The sequence below is a fragment of the Poecilia reticulata genome, chromosome 4 (genome assembly GCF_904066995.2).
Source record: "Poecilia reticulata chromosome 4, P_reticulata-male-v2, whole genome shotgun sequence".
In the NCBI taxonomy this organism is placed as follows: Eukaryota; Metazoa; Chordata; class Actinopteri; order Cyprinodontiformes; family Poeciliidae; genus Poecilia; species Poecilia reticulata.
The window spans coordinates 14,669,061-14,684,314 of NC_088833.1; the positions used below are offsets into that span (position 1 = coordinate 14,669,061).

General features: G+C 37.1%; 1 protein-coding gene across 2 annotated transcripts in view; it reads right to left on the minus strand.

Annotated features, from left to right (window-relative positions):
- LOC103463489 (ankyrin repeat domain-containing protein 13C) overlaps window positions 1–15,254 on the minus strand; it is a 31,560-nt gene that overhangs the window by 7,210 nt on the left and 9,096 nt on the right. For both annotated transcript variants that reach the window (XM_008406868.3, XM_008406869.2), the window contains exons 4-9: window positions 14,418–14,522; window positions 7,232–7,317; window positions 6,308–6,353; window positions 4,290–4,356; window positions 2,896–3,040; window positions 885–1,016 (exon numbers count right to left, since the gene is read on the minus strand). In XM_008406868.3, coding sequence (XP_008405090.1) covers window positions 885–1,016; window positions 2,896–3,040; window positions 4,290–4,356; window positions 6,308–6,353; window positions 7,232–7,317; window positions 14,418–14,522 — 581 coding nt within the window. The remainder of the gene's footprint in view (window positions 1–884; window positions 1,017–2,895; window positions 3,041–4,289; window positions 4,357–6,307; window positions 6,354–7,231; window positions 7,318–14,417; window positions 14,523–15,254) is intronic.

Here is a 15,254-nt window from a genome sequence, read left to right on the forward strand (position 1 = left end):
GCAATTTCTGGTGAAAAATAAATTAGGACACCCCTTTTAAAAGCGCTAACACCACATCCAATTGTATCACATCATGTGACATGATTAGAACCTCTTTATTCGGCCAGAATGAAGAAGGTTTATTCAGTTTAAACTTCAGACATTAAGACTGGTCGATGAGAAACTAAACACCATGTTGAGATACAAAGTTCTGTCTGCGGTCTTCAGAAAGATGATGTAAACATCTCTTTAAATGTGGAGAAGGATTTAAGGAGGCCACAAAAATAAATGAAATCATTCCACTGTTAGGGGAAATAATCAACAACACTAAAAACAAACTGCCTACACGTCTGGCTGTCCAGATAAATAAGGATAGAAGCTAAAACAAATCCCCTAACATATCTTTGTGGAGACCTACAGCAAGGTCTTACTAATGTTGATGTGAAATTACATGCCTGTACAATCACATAGAGACTGCAATAGTTTGACTTTCATGGGAAATGTGCCAGGAGAAAACCTCTGAAACAGGCTTGATGGCAGTACAAAAGTTTGCTAGAGAGACCAAAGACAAAGATCAGGCCTCTGGAACAACGGTCTTTTGTGAGATGAGTTTAAAATGGAACAATGGACACCTGAACATACGACATGTTTGGCATGAATGCAACAAAGCATTTCAAGAAATGAACCTCAAACTAATTGTGAAGCATGGAGGTGGAAGTGTCATGGTTCAGGGATATTTTGCTGCAGCTGGACCTGGTTAGCTCACCATTAAGAACTCTATTATGTATGAGATGTTGCTTAAGGAAAATGTGAGACCATTTGTAGATCTTTATGAACTTCAGAACATCCTATTAAAAGGTGAATCTGTATTAAAATTAAAAACCCTCATAATAACCAACACCAACCGTCTTGTCCTCTCTGAAAAGCCATCCAGTCTGCGCCCTGGAGAAAGTGATGGATTTGGTGGAGAGTGTGGCAGAGTAAACGTCACTGCTCATCAAAATGTCCACCTCCTCTTCGGTCTCCATCTCCGACTCCTATGAAGACAGAACAGAGGGACAAAAATACCTGCAGCTGAAACCAGGAGATTACATACAGCAAATATTGAGACAAATACAGCTGAACTCATAGGCAGCTTCTCTTGTTTTAGGTCAGATAAATTACCAAAATGATTTATATTTGCTAAATGCCACAATAATGAGAGGAAGAATATCTCTGAGATTTATTAATGAATGTCTTCGAATCAGAAATGTACATGCAGAATTATTACCATTTCCTTAAACAACGAGGAAAAAGCTCAGATGATGATGTTATGCATTTGGAAACTTCTGATAGGTTAATTCAGATGTTTGACATGTCTGTGGAGGTATATTAAACACACCTCAAACACACTGCTTTCTGGTTTGACACAATGAGAACGTGCCACGTTCATCCGTTCAAACAATAATACTCAAGCATAACAATAATGGGAATGTCCAATCATCTTACCGATCATTGAGTTCTGCCAGTTCTGTTAGGAAGAATGGACCAGAGCTCCAGTAAACTATGGTGAGAAGCTTGAGGAAGGAACTCCAAAAGATTTGACTCAAAGTTGTACAGTTACATATTCATATTAATTTTCTCTTTATTGTGACATTTAGACATCCTGATTATTCTAAATTACCTAAAATAAGAGAAGTTTGTTCTGACTAGAATAGCAGAGAAAAGTTAATTGATCTCAATAATTTAATTTAAAAAGTAAAATTCATACTGCATTACAACAATTTTTTTCAGGTGTTTCTTTCTGTTCAATTTGATGATAATGGCTAACAGTTTATGAAAACACAAACTGAAAATTATATAAGTCCAATAAAATTTTTATTTTTTATTTTTTTACTGAAAAGCATCTCCACATATTTGCACTCAGTGCTTGGCTGGTGATCCTTTTCATGAATACTTTCAGAGTGGCACTGAGGTGATCAACCTGCAGCACTCCTGAGGTATCCACCAAGCCCACATCACTTTAATAACAACCTTCAACTCGCCTGCATTGTAAGCTCCTGCGTCTGGTTTCATCTTCCTATAGAAAATGTCATAGATCTCCTGAGGGTTTGAGAACCAGCCAGTTTGCTTGTAATTCAAGCACAGTGTAATTATAGGAGGTACTGATTCAGTGGAATAACACGAGAAGAAGAAATGGCTCCTGAGATCATAATAGACTGTGGAAACACTGGACCTTGAGCAACTTGAATGCTGTGCCTCTTCACACTTCCTCTAGATTTTGGGACATTCATTTCCAAATAAAACACAAAATGTACCTAAATCTTAAAAAATGACTATTGGTCACAAAGCAACAGTTCAATTGTTTTTCTCCTCAGCCCAGGTAAAATGCTTCTGATACTGTTTCTTATTGAGGAGATGCTTAACACAGGGGTTGTAACCTTTGTAGCCCACGTCCTTATGTGTGTGTTCAGTAGCACTTGAAGCTCTGATTCCCATCATCTTGTCCTTTATGAATGTAATATGCTTTGCTTTACAATCCTCTCAAGGATATCCTTGTTTCTTGTGTACATTTTTAACCAAATTTTTTCTTCCACTGAATTTTCCAATAATATGCTTTGATATAATTCTCTGTGAACAACAAGCTTCTTTTTCAATTGCGTTTTGAGGTTTACACATCTGATAGGTGCATTTTGTGTCTTTAGTAAGTAGTAATAATCAAAATTAACAGAATTGAGTGCTTGGAATACATACATCTATGTGTAATGAATTTGTATAGTGAGTGAGAGCAAGAATTTTAATTGAATGATAAACAAATGTACTTCTTTATGGGATTCTAATCCATTAAGATACACCGCTGCGTTTTTGCCAAACCCAGCTCATTTGTGTTCGTTATAATGAACATGGCAGGTTTGGAGACCACCAGCTCTCACTCACCTCATGGTGTATCCGCTGGTAGACCTTCTGTTCATTGTCCAGAACAACAAATGACTCAGAGGGAATAGCATTGCCGTTGAAGATGAAACTGAGGTCTCCCCGCTGGCATTTCATATCAGTAAAGTCTATCAGGGTTGTATCCAACCTATAACCACAAATTACATTTAAAGAGACAAAGAAATAAGGTTTATTTAAGAGAGTGGGGGGTGGGATGTTAAAATAAATTGCAACATGACAACCAAGGAACTCACTTGCAAAACTTATTGACCTAATAAAACCAGTAGAAAGTACAGTGTTAATACTATGAGGTGTAGAAATGTTTCATGTTTGCTCTCAGGCTTCAGGGGTTCTGGATGCTAATCACCGTTATAGGAGATCAAAAATGAACTTCAGACCCCTTATGGTGTGCTTGTTTGCCTGTGTGTGCTGTCAAAGTCTGCAGCTTTCCACCGAAGCATGACAGCAAAGAGAATAACTGATCTGCATGTGAACACCAGACAGTACAGTGGAGGACACCATGAGTAGGTATGAAAAGTGTGACATGCTGTAGCAGCAGAATGCAAATGAACTTGGTGTGACAGTTTTTTTCCCCCCTCTCTCCTTTCACCCTCTCAGTCTCTCTTTTCCCTTTCTAAATCCCCAGAATAATGAGAGGGCATTTTGAATACCAAATTAGACAGCCAGGAGCAGTTTCAGATGATAATGAGAAGCTCCATATCAAGGTTAGCTCTTACGGGAAAAGCACCCTGACAGAAAAAACTAAAATTCATACTTCAAATGGGTTTAGGTGATGGCACTAAAATGTAGAGGCTCATGTTTATATTCTGGATAAAGGAGGAGCTCTTATTTTCATAACCTTAAAAGAAGCTAATAAGAGTGTAACTACATGTCACAGATACACAAGCTTTGCCCCAACAGCTTTAGGTTTTTGCCCAAAAGCCAATGAAGTGATATGGATTCCCACCGAAGAGTCTTCACTTTGACTGTGTCAGCGTGTGTCAGTTTGACGACGTTTTGCTGGCGGTTTTAGTGCGTGAGCTAAACAGTACAGTAACTCCATCGACAAGGCTTCAACTCAAACAGAAAGACAGAAGTTACAGATATATACTCGGAGGTCGTGCCATTCACTTTTCTCCCAGGCAGGCTATGATTTCACACTCTAGTTCACAAAACTGAGTTGACGAGCACAGATAGGAAGCAGAGGGGGGAATTGAGAAGACAAGTTGTTGAGAGCAGTACAGAGAAGTTCGAAAGTTAATTTCACTACACTCATTTTACTGAAAAAACTTGTCTCAAGTGCATTTTTGACGTTCGAAAGTTAATTTCACTACACTCATTTTACTGTGAAAAATGAGTGTAGTGAAATTTCTCAAGTGCATTTTTTTAAGATTCACCTGATGTTGATGCCATGCTTGTAAATCTTACACGCATCTGATGGGAGGATTCTGGATAGCAAAGGCACTGCAACATGAAGAGACACAGAGAGCACATGTTAAACATCTCAACCACATCCCAATTTAGAAAGATTGCAAATAATTAGGGGCAACATTAATTTTAAAGTTACAAAAGCGTGTAGATGTGCAGCTAGTGTTATCTACAGGGGCAATAACATGCACTTCTACAGTTTAGTACTTTTATGTCCCAAAGACTTTCAGTGTGTTTCCTGCATTTTATTGCACTACAAAACTGAAGACAGTTAACAGTTAAAGAAAAACTGCAAATGTGTGTAAAGTGAAAAGCAGAAAAAATAGCTGTGGCGGTTTAGAGTCAAAAATACGTTTTCTGTAAAGTTCACATCCATGGACGTGATGAAAACTAAATTCAACTTCTGAAATGCATGGATGTTTGATCTTTTCTACTTTTTCAATTATTTACAGAATTACAAACATACCAAGGCTCATGTTTACCCCAAAGTAAACAAAGATTGAGCATTTACCCTTGGCTTACTCTGGCCAATACTTTTTTGGCCAGAGAAAGCATTTTTCTTACTTTGTCTAACTTTCATTAAAAGATTCAACATTAATAACACTTAAAATTACAAATAACAACTGTCTTATCCTGGAAAACCACTTTAAAGAGGACGCATCTGTTCATGTCCAGCTGGAAGAGTAGTGTTCCAGTGGTCAATCTCCAAACAGCACTGGAAGGAAGTCACTGAACTGATAAACCAACTGATTTCTTAACACGCTTCACATCAGTCTGACTCAACTGTTAAGTCAGGCTACATCTTAACTGAATCTGGGAGGGTCATTTACAAAATGAAATTAAACTGTTGCTCTGTAAGCCCTTTGTTTCGACATGCTGCAACCATAAACCTCAGTGTATTTTTTAGAGTTTTAGTGATAAACCAACACAAAGTAGCACATATTGGTGCTACTTTTGTGTGCTACCATGTTTGAAAAGAATTCAAAAGAATTCAAACATGGTTTGAATTATTATTATTATTATTTTATAATAAAAATCTGAAAAGTGTGGTCCGCTTTTGTATTTATGCAACGTGATTCTATTCTTTGTGGAACTACCTTTCCTCTAGAAGCACAGCTGTTGCTGCTTTGGGGTACACATCCTTCAGTTTTACACACACAACATATAAACTGAAATTTCTGTCACTTTTTACTTTTTGCAAAATATGTCAAGTTCAGTCAGATTAGATGGGAAGTATATGTGAACATACATTTCCACATCTTGCCACAGATTCTCAATTGGATTCAGGTCTGGACTTTTGACTTCCTGTCATCCTAACCATGACATCATAGCAGCATGATGCTTCCACCACTATGCTGATAGAGGGGATGATGTTTTAAAAGAGATCTACAGTGTTAGTTTTCCAGAACATATCTTGGGTTTAGACCAAAACATTTCATTTTGGCATTATGACCAGAAGTACTACTACTTTTGCCCTGTCCCACATGGTTTCTACAAACAGGACAACAAGTTTTATTTTGCAAAATGACATTTCTGGAGTGCATTGTTAAAATAGTTGTACTGTCAAAAAATTCTAGGTTTCCATGGTCCTCTTCATTGCTCCTTTGATTAATGGTCTTCTGCCATGGCTTGTCAAAGTAAGTGAACAGAAATTTGGTAGGTTTGCAGTTGCGCTATATTTTCACTTTTTCCAAATGATGTATTGAACAGTGCTTTGTGAGACCCTTGACACCTTTTTAGTGTGTTACTTTGTCTTCTTCATTTTGTCTGTGCACTAGTGTCCTCTTGCAAATCCCAGAGGCCTTACAGAACATCTCTATAGTGATTCACTACTACAAAGAGTTTATTAAGTGGGTGATTTCTGAAGGTAAAGCGGGCTGAATAAAAATGCAGACTACTGTCCAGATTTCGTGGTTAAAATTTAACAAAATGTTCGAGGAGTTTGGATGATTTTGCTTTGGAACAGCAGAACTGGTGTTTAACTTACCCCAACTCTGGAAGTCCCAGTGAAGCTCCAAGTAAAAGTCTCCAAGCTGGTAATAAAGACTTGGTATTAGTTAGAACAAGATGATTAATGATTAAGATTGATTACTAGCAACTGTGATTCTATACAAATAATACTCAAACTGGAATAAACAGTGAGTGGGAACTATATTGAGCTTTGTATCAATAAATGTTGAGTCATCAACTGAGCATTTACAGCGACAGGAAGTTAACAATGAGTCTGACTCATAACTAACTCAGTCTGCAATAAATTGCAAAGTCTTAATCATCTCTGAGGTGATATGACATGGAAAAAATTACCATGCTTCGCTATAAACATATGATCTATTTATGTCTAATCGGAGGTGAGTAGGGGGGGTTAGGGTACGTTTTAACCAATGGCGGCCGATGTCAGATTTCCTTAACAGTGTGTGTCAACATGCAGTTTTATTTACACAACATTTCCGACAAATGACTCTCATTCAACAGTGAATTTCACTTCTCTTCTGGGGTGCTCGTCAAAAGTTACATAATGATATCATACAGTTTACGGACAATGCTTACAAATACAAGAGAAATGTGTGTCAAAGTCTGATTTTGAAGAACGTAATAAAAAATATCCCTTAACTCTCTGGCAATTAGTGCATATAATTTATTTTATTTATCTTAAGTCCTAAAACATGAAATGTTTACTCTGGTTTAATCTCAGATGCTGAAAAAAATCATTTTTTTTTTCTTTTTACCAAACATCCTACTTGTTGGTGTATACAGGCCTGACAATCCATGTTATGCGTATGAATTTAGAAACTAATGAAAATTAGGAACTAATTACTACTATTATTACAACTAACCAGGAAGAAAACATTTTACTTTGACAAGAGAGTTTCATCTTTGGTTGCCAGGAAAAGCACTACCAAGCACTACATACCTCTTTGAGGGCTTTCAGCAGTTTGGGCCTCTTGTCTTCTACGCTCTCCCTGGACTGCTGCTTCAACTTCCTCAGCAACGCTGTGACTGTGGGAGAGGAAAGAGACAAAAAGAAGCATCAACACTGAAGAAGCTTTTCATCTCTGTTCAAAAAAGGACTGCCTTTTAAACTTTTTTAGCACAGCAAAAAGAACACTGGATGCACGCAATCAGCTCCAAAAACAGAAGAGAACTCTTGACTTTTTAATACTCTGCTTTAATGGGTCTGAGTCCCATTTTACGATCTCTAAGCAGGTCATCTATGCACTCTGTTATGCTGCTGCTGTTTTGGCAGAAGGAAACTGTGTTTTTCAACATGTCCTGAAAATCAGCCTCATCACTGAGAAACTCGCTTTAAAAGCTCAATTTTTATGTTTATGTTCAGTGGTTAACTGATCTTTATTTTATGAACTTTTTCCTAGACTCTCTAAAAGACTAATTTAAAATTGTCTAGCAGTCTAACATTTTGGGGGATTTACTTTGGAATAAGTCAAACTTATACCCGCATTTATACCCGTTTGTTGTCATTTTGTTCTAACCTCCTTCCATGTTATACTCACAGGACAAAAAAGCCATTTTGTATACATGTACTTATTTAGTGCACATTTCTTTTTTCTCTGGGAAGTTTTTTTTTTTTACTTTTGTGGAGGAATTATAGAATAACAAAGTCATTTTTTAGTTTTATTTTTTTAGTTTGTCATAAAATGATTTAAATGATATCTATAATTGATTTATTTACAGATTATTTTCTAACAACTTTGTATAGCACCTTATTTCCCATAAATATGTCTCTTTGCATGGGTCAGCTGATTTACAAATTATCACATATCATGGCTCTGGAGCTAAACAAAATAACTCTTATTGACCTCCTTTTGGAAGATAGTATTTGTTGAATTCACACAACTGCATTTTAGTACAGTAGAGTATGACAGACAACTTCAAGTATAAATCCTCAGGCTTTACTGTATCAGTATTAACAAAACATATTAAAAAACAGTGCATACATAATGATATAATCATTAATATCTTAAATGAATTAGAAAGATTCTTTCCCAATGCTCTGTTCCTAAAACAAAACATCATACTGAATAACAGATATAGATGATGCTATACTTACCAGTTATTTATAGTAATATAAATAATATAGTATAGAGAATAAAGATAAACTAAAGTTGGCAATAATTTGTTTGTATGACCAGATATTTGCTGGTCTGGGAAAGTCTGACGTTTCTTGCAGACATGCTGTTCTTAACTTGTAAGCTGTAGACTGTATGTTCTCTTCCTAAGGGTGACGGATGGCTCTCCTTATGTTTCCATGCCATATTATTTGCAGCTGGAATTATTTCCCGACAGCTAAACTTGGCTTTCTTGGAAGTGACGGAAATGTGTGGGAACCTTCCTTCTACCACTACAACACTATCTCTGTCATCTCTGAAAAAAAAAACCAAAAAAACAAACATGCAAACATTATGATGGGAAGTTTTTCAGCTTTAAAACTATCATATCAAGAATTTTGAAACCTTGAGATACATTGACAAAAGTGACTGGTTCATGAGAAGAGTGGCCAATACAAAATGACTTTAAATCCTCATCAGTTGTAAAAGCAAGCACAAAAAATAGAGCTGAACAACATTACCAAATCATTTGATGGCAATATATTATTGGTACAATGTTATGATGCTATGAGCTCCTTTCTTTCTCTGCTCTTCCAACTTCATCTGTGATATTCAACATCTTGAACTCTGTAACCTGTGTTATGTGTGAGCTACTAATGCAGTAGAACTCCATCCTGGCTGAATATCTTATGAGTATGCTAAGTGTAAACTCAAAGCACTTGAAATCTATCACCCTTCAACTTTCCACATAGCCTGCAATACTAATATTGTGCACACAGATAGAAGAGATAGAGAAGATGACATATTCATGAGTTATTGTGTAGCCCTAGTATAAAACATCCCCCTGGCAGGTATGATGCGATGTTTGGCAAACAGCAACAATGGGTAAATATAGTGGGCATACAAGGACACATAGCTAAACTAACAGTTTCTCCCTAGATACGACTGACGATGAAATAGGGTAGAGGTTAAAAACATCCAGCTAAAATGCATAATGTATTTTTCTTGAGAAATAGGCCGACTTTATAAGACACTTGATTCGTCTAAGCAATAATGATGCTCTGCCTGCAGGGAACAAAAAAACTACAGGAAGTTCAAAGGGAATGAGCCTGGCAGAGATGAGGCACACTGGTAATAAACGCTGTCTTTGACCTCCTTATTGACCAGAGGGAGAGTTATTTTCTTGCAGACTTTTAACTATGACCAGTCACATTATCAAGCATTCACAGCTCTTTAGACCCATCAGGAAAAATAGGGATTCACATCTGAGTTGTGTGTAAGTGCTACTTCCTGTTCAGCAGACAACCAGTCATCTGTAACTCATGACATAGTTGTGGTTCTTTGATGAAGCCAGGAAGGGAATAAATGCCCACATGACTTTACCAGCTACAGTTCTGGAAACACTTAATAAACAGAGTTCCTATTTTGTCTATGACAGCCCAAATGGCCTACTTTTGAAAAAGACTAAAAAAAAAAAAAAAATGTCTTGACCAATAGGAGATCATCATTCCTATCAAATCCATGAGTCAACATTACAAACAGGTTGTTGTTATTATTTCATGGACGCCCTGCATGTAGCAGTGCAGATTCAGAGGTAGAATTGGGCCAAACTGGAGCACAGGCAACCACACACATTGACACACATGAAGACACTTGTGCCAACTGAACCTGACACAATCACAGGATGTGGGGAATCTTTGTGGGCTGGTTTAATGAATGCTGACAAGCACTGGTCGGGGTTCTTCTTGATCCTCAACACCTCTCACTATGACAAGGAAAGGAGCATAATCTCACCATCTGGCCATGGACCACCAAGCCAACACAGGCTGAGAAACCGATGCGCAACACCGCAACACAATACCAAACTGACCCTTCATCTTTGAGACATTGGGAGATTTTCTTGGCATTAATTGAGTGACTAACCGTAGGGGCTTCACTACTGCCTTCTAATGAAAACAGACATTTTCCATCACCGCAAACTGCAACAACTTAATTAGTCCTTGGAACCAATAACACAACTGCTTCTGGAAGCTCTCAAAGAATATGAGAAAAGATACTTGCTGGATAACCTCCAGCAGAACCAGACAAAGTATAAGTAGCCAAGGGATATTTGCTCTGACACTACAGATACACTAACCACTTAACTAGAGGTTGGAATTGGTTTGATTAGGTCTAATAAGTGATCTGGAAGGCAAGTTATTATAAAAAGATAAAAGATAAATAAAGGTTAGGAACACCTCCATGACACCTCTGTCATGGAACCTGCCACATTTGTTTATCTTTCTGTGACAGTCCTTGGAAAAAAATTTTTTTTTATCAATATCAGTTGCAAATCTCAAAGAAATAGGCATTGACTCAAAAAAGCCTGATCTCTAAGTGATACCTAAAAATTGACTGGAACTAATATGTGATGCTGGAAATATTACAACACTTTGCTTTTCAGTAGCTTAACTGGCTGTAAACATGAACAAAATCTAAGATTAGTTCTTAAGTCAGAAATTATTAGGTCAGAAAATAGCATCTAAATATTGATCAAAGCCTTGTTTGAACATATTACTCAAAAGGACAGTTCCCGAAACACTAACACTATCCCTTTTCACACACGGATTGCTCCTTGAGGGATAAAAAAAAAAAAACATTCTGGCTTGGCTAATTTATATAAACTAAATAGAAGTAGGTCCAGTGGTAGATCAATGTGTGTCCAGACACTGGCAGTGTTACAGAAACAGTAGTGTTGATAAGAGCAGTGTGCCGACTGCCCCGTGTCCTACTTCACATATGGGCGCAAATTAAAGCTTCCTAAATAAGCAGTCTGAACCCATATCACGTCCCACCCCCAAAAGAGATACTAGTGTGCATCACAGAGGCTTTAGGCTTCCTCAAACTGCTGGGTGAGAGTAAGTGGCAGCATTTGAAAAACATTGCTTGAGATTTTAATTTGCTTGAGCACACGTTTTTCTGCCTCAGCTTTTCAGAAGGCAGCTCTGGTATAACTTGGTTGTTTATTTCCTCTGCAGAAAGCACTACAACCAGACACTCCCATGGAAAAACCGCTCCCAATCATATAACACTAAACATTACTGAGACAGCCTTTAAAACAGATCTTAAAGCAATTGTGTGAGTAGAATAATAACTAAGCACAGAAAGAGCTATTTTTCACAAAACACAGTCTATTTTTGAGCCCCCTTTGCTTTGTTTTGTGTTTGGTCAAACACAAATAAAAGTCAGAGACACATGCGCCTGCTGGCAAAAATGTCTCTGAAATTATCACTATGTACATAAACAATTTATGAGCTTTATGAATTGACAATAAGTGAAACAAATGACTAGCTGGAACTAATCTCAGTCCCATTAAACCCAGGATGTTTGTCTGTCTTTAAAACAAACAAAACCTTCTATGGTTCCACTTCCATCTTGAAGCCCTGACAAACACTTACTCAGATCACACTGGATAACTTTGGTCTAGAGCTTTATCAACCTAACTTTGAAACATACTCAGCATTTTTGTGCTGAACAGAAAACAATTGTTACAGTTTACATACTTCAGTACTTTTCTTATATTGTTATTATGACTTACATATACTGTAGATAGGGTGAAGTCTCACCCCTTCTTTTAATTAATATTTTCTTCCCAACAGTGAATTTCAAATCAAGCAAAAAAGACACGTGAACCAGGCTTGGAACGGGTCAATCAAACTATGTGCATAAAGGAAAAAAAAAACCTGGAATACAGTGATCTGGCAATCCACAGATCAAGCAAACTCTTATCACCCAATCAAGTTCCCTGCCTTTTAAAGTGTTACGTCAGCCATCTGTGGCTAAGCTGTCACAGGACTGGCTGGGCCCGATCATTTTTGTTTTAGTGCATTAGAGATTTAAGTCCCTTTTGGATTCCCAATCCATCAGCTAAGACAGACCGACTGTAGCATCAATGAGCAAGATGTTTAGCATCATCTCAGATTCAAGAGGGAAAAGGTGGTTGGAATAATGATTATAGAAAATACAAATACATGTCTTCATAGGACTTCAAAATTGTATGCATTCACAACTATGCATTACTTTGCATTGGTGATATGAAATCCTAATACTATAAGTTAAAGTGTACTTTTATTGGAACTGCTATATTTTTATTAGGCAGTATGTTAAATACTGCAACATAATTGCTTTATGTGATAAAGATAGCAAGGAGAATCATTACAGCCAGAAAACCATAATAGTATTTTCAGAAACAGGCCCAGAGTGATTCATTCTATTGTCTGGACACATAGGAGTGTGTAGCTGCAGTACACATAAGTGCTACAACAATGGGATGATTGAGCTAACTGAGAAGTAAACATCCTGGGCAATGCAGATTGCTACAATGTGCAAAATGTAAGGAAAACAGGGTTTTGGAGGTGTAAAGCTACAGCATCCTTCACAACTCTGTCATTTATTTATAAATGGGCTAAGAATGATTACTGTCTTTCTTTGTTCAGTATACCATAATAAGACTGAATTAAGGGATTGTAAACAAAATTACTGGACAACAAAACTGTTAGCCACAGTAGCTAAGAGAACAGAATGACACGGGTGCATTGTGAAGATTCTGAATTTTCCCCTTAAATTTACCTGCGTGTCAACTCCCTTCTTAAGGTTCTCTCAGAAGATAACCGTATGGGTTTTGTACTCCTGCAGGTATGCTCTCATTATGTTTGTATGCCTAACTGATTCGTGGTGCGTCTCTGAGTTAAAATTGGACTTGACATGGCTTCTGCTTTGGCATCAGAAGACGCGACAAACTGTTGTTTTTTTTTCATTTGTATTCACACTATTATTTGATGTTTCCACAGAACTTGGCAGAACTAAAATAATAATAATAATAATAATATCACAAAACATCATGCTGCACAAGAAAAGTATGTTTTGTCAATTTCAAATACTTACCCATATTTGGTAGGAATAAGCATTGTCAGCATTCACATAAAACCACAATTGTAAAATGTGTCAAATGTGTTCATTTTATTTGTTTTTTTTGCCTTTATATTTGTGTTGTAGAGAAAATATGGACTTTAGAGGTTGCAAGATGTAGTTGCAAAATTATCAGCTTCAAGTAAATTTTAAATGAACATGTCATTGTAAAATAAATGATTAAATATCTCAAGCAATCCCCTAATATCTTTTTGATGTGATGTGATTTCCTTTTTATTTTTTAAAGGGCAGAAATAGAATTGCTTTTGCCAATACTGCAGTTAAGTATGTGGATGGTACGTTTAGCTATAGTTACAACTTGAGTAGGCCATTTAATAAGGCAACTGTTCTTGTATCATTATACAAGTATGAAAGTAGAATACATTTAACCATATTATGTCAGACTTCTTCTGCAACCGACAGACAGCAGCATGCCCCCTTAGCTTATTAGTGCAGGGCTTTATTTCAGATGACCTATTACGTGACAGAGAAAAACAACTGATACACCATATATCAGGCAGCAACATTTAAATCTAAATCCTACTAACAGAAGTTTGTTGTGCAAACAAACTTCTGTCCCCTTCATTCTATCCCTTCCTCACCAAAATTTATCACAAATCTGACTGAAGTGACATCTTTGAGGAGTTAGCTTTGTTGTGCAACAAGGCTATGCTTGCATGTAACAACAAAATACTCAGAACATTTCAGGCTAAGGTTTTTAACACTCTGAAATGTGTTGGAATTCAGTGGAATCAGTGTATGATGAGTGAGAGAAATGTCTAGTGAATATCCTTTCATTAAAACAGAAGCTCTGAGAACTTAGAGGAATGTACCCTCTTTCTGATGAACAAAAGAAGAGGGCCACCATCATGGCCTTGCTGGGAGGCAGCAGTTTAGAGGAATGTGCAGGGTCTTTGTTGATTTGCATCAAGACTTTTCTCTGTTCCATCGTGGTTTTCACACAGGAAAAAAAAAATCTGACTGGGCCCACAGTTATGACTGTAAGTGGGCTGTTTGACTAACATTATGCAACCACTATGTACCTGTAGCGGGACTTCACACTTCTTGTTTGTTTCAGATACTTACTCATTTGTCGATCTCCGTAGCTAATGGCCTCTGCAAGGGGGCTCCATCCCTGAGCATTCTTCACCTTCACAGGTGCATTGTGAGCCAGTAACAAATGGGCACACTCTGTGAAAAGGACAGTCAGGTAAACAATCATAAACATTGAAAGAATATCTACCAAACGCCACTGACAAGCTATGTAGACAGAGAGGAACGGTTTGTCTTACACAAACCCAAAGACACGTTTTCACATGGACATTTTTGACTAATACATATGTGACTTATTATTAAAACCTCAAATTTGTCTTACAAATATTTATTTGATGGAAGACAAACAATACTCTCAAATGTTACATTTGCACATTATCAAGACTGAAATTTATTCATATTTTTCTTCGCAAGCTCATGAAGATTGGATGGGGAGAATGTGTTGACAAATATTTTTGACTCATCACAGATTAGGTTTGGGTCTCTGGACTTTGGCTGAGCTAATAAAACACAGGCTTTGATGTGAATGATTTCCTTGTATTCATTCCCCAGACATGTGGATCTCTGTAGCTCCCCCAGAATTACCATGAGTCTTGCCATGTGTTCAGGGGGAAAGCCACGTCTTAGTAGGTTTTCAGAAAAGCTGCACAAAATATGGCAAATGTATCAATATCTCATTTGTATGTAACTTACATGTCACAAATATGTGCTTCCTTTGGGCTATAATAAATGCTAACATTTACATATTTTGCATGCAGGCTCCCTAGCCCTGAAATAAATTAAGACACTTTGTTTTAAGATAGAAATAATTATTTTTATTTTTTTTTAGCAGGTAGTAGGTGGCATTTATGCTTGTTATGAACCCAAAGC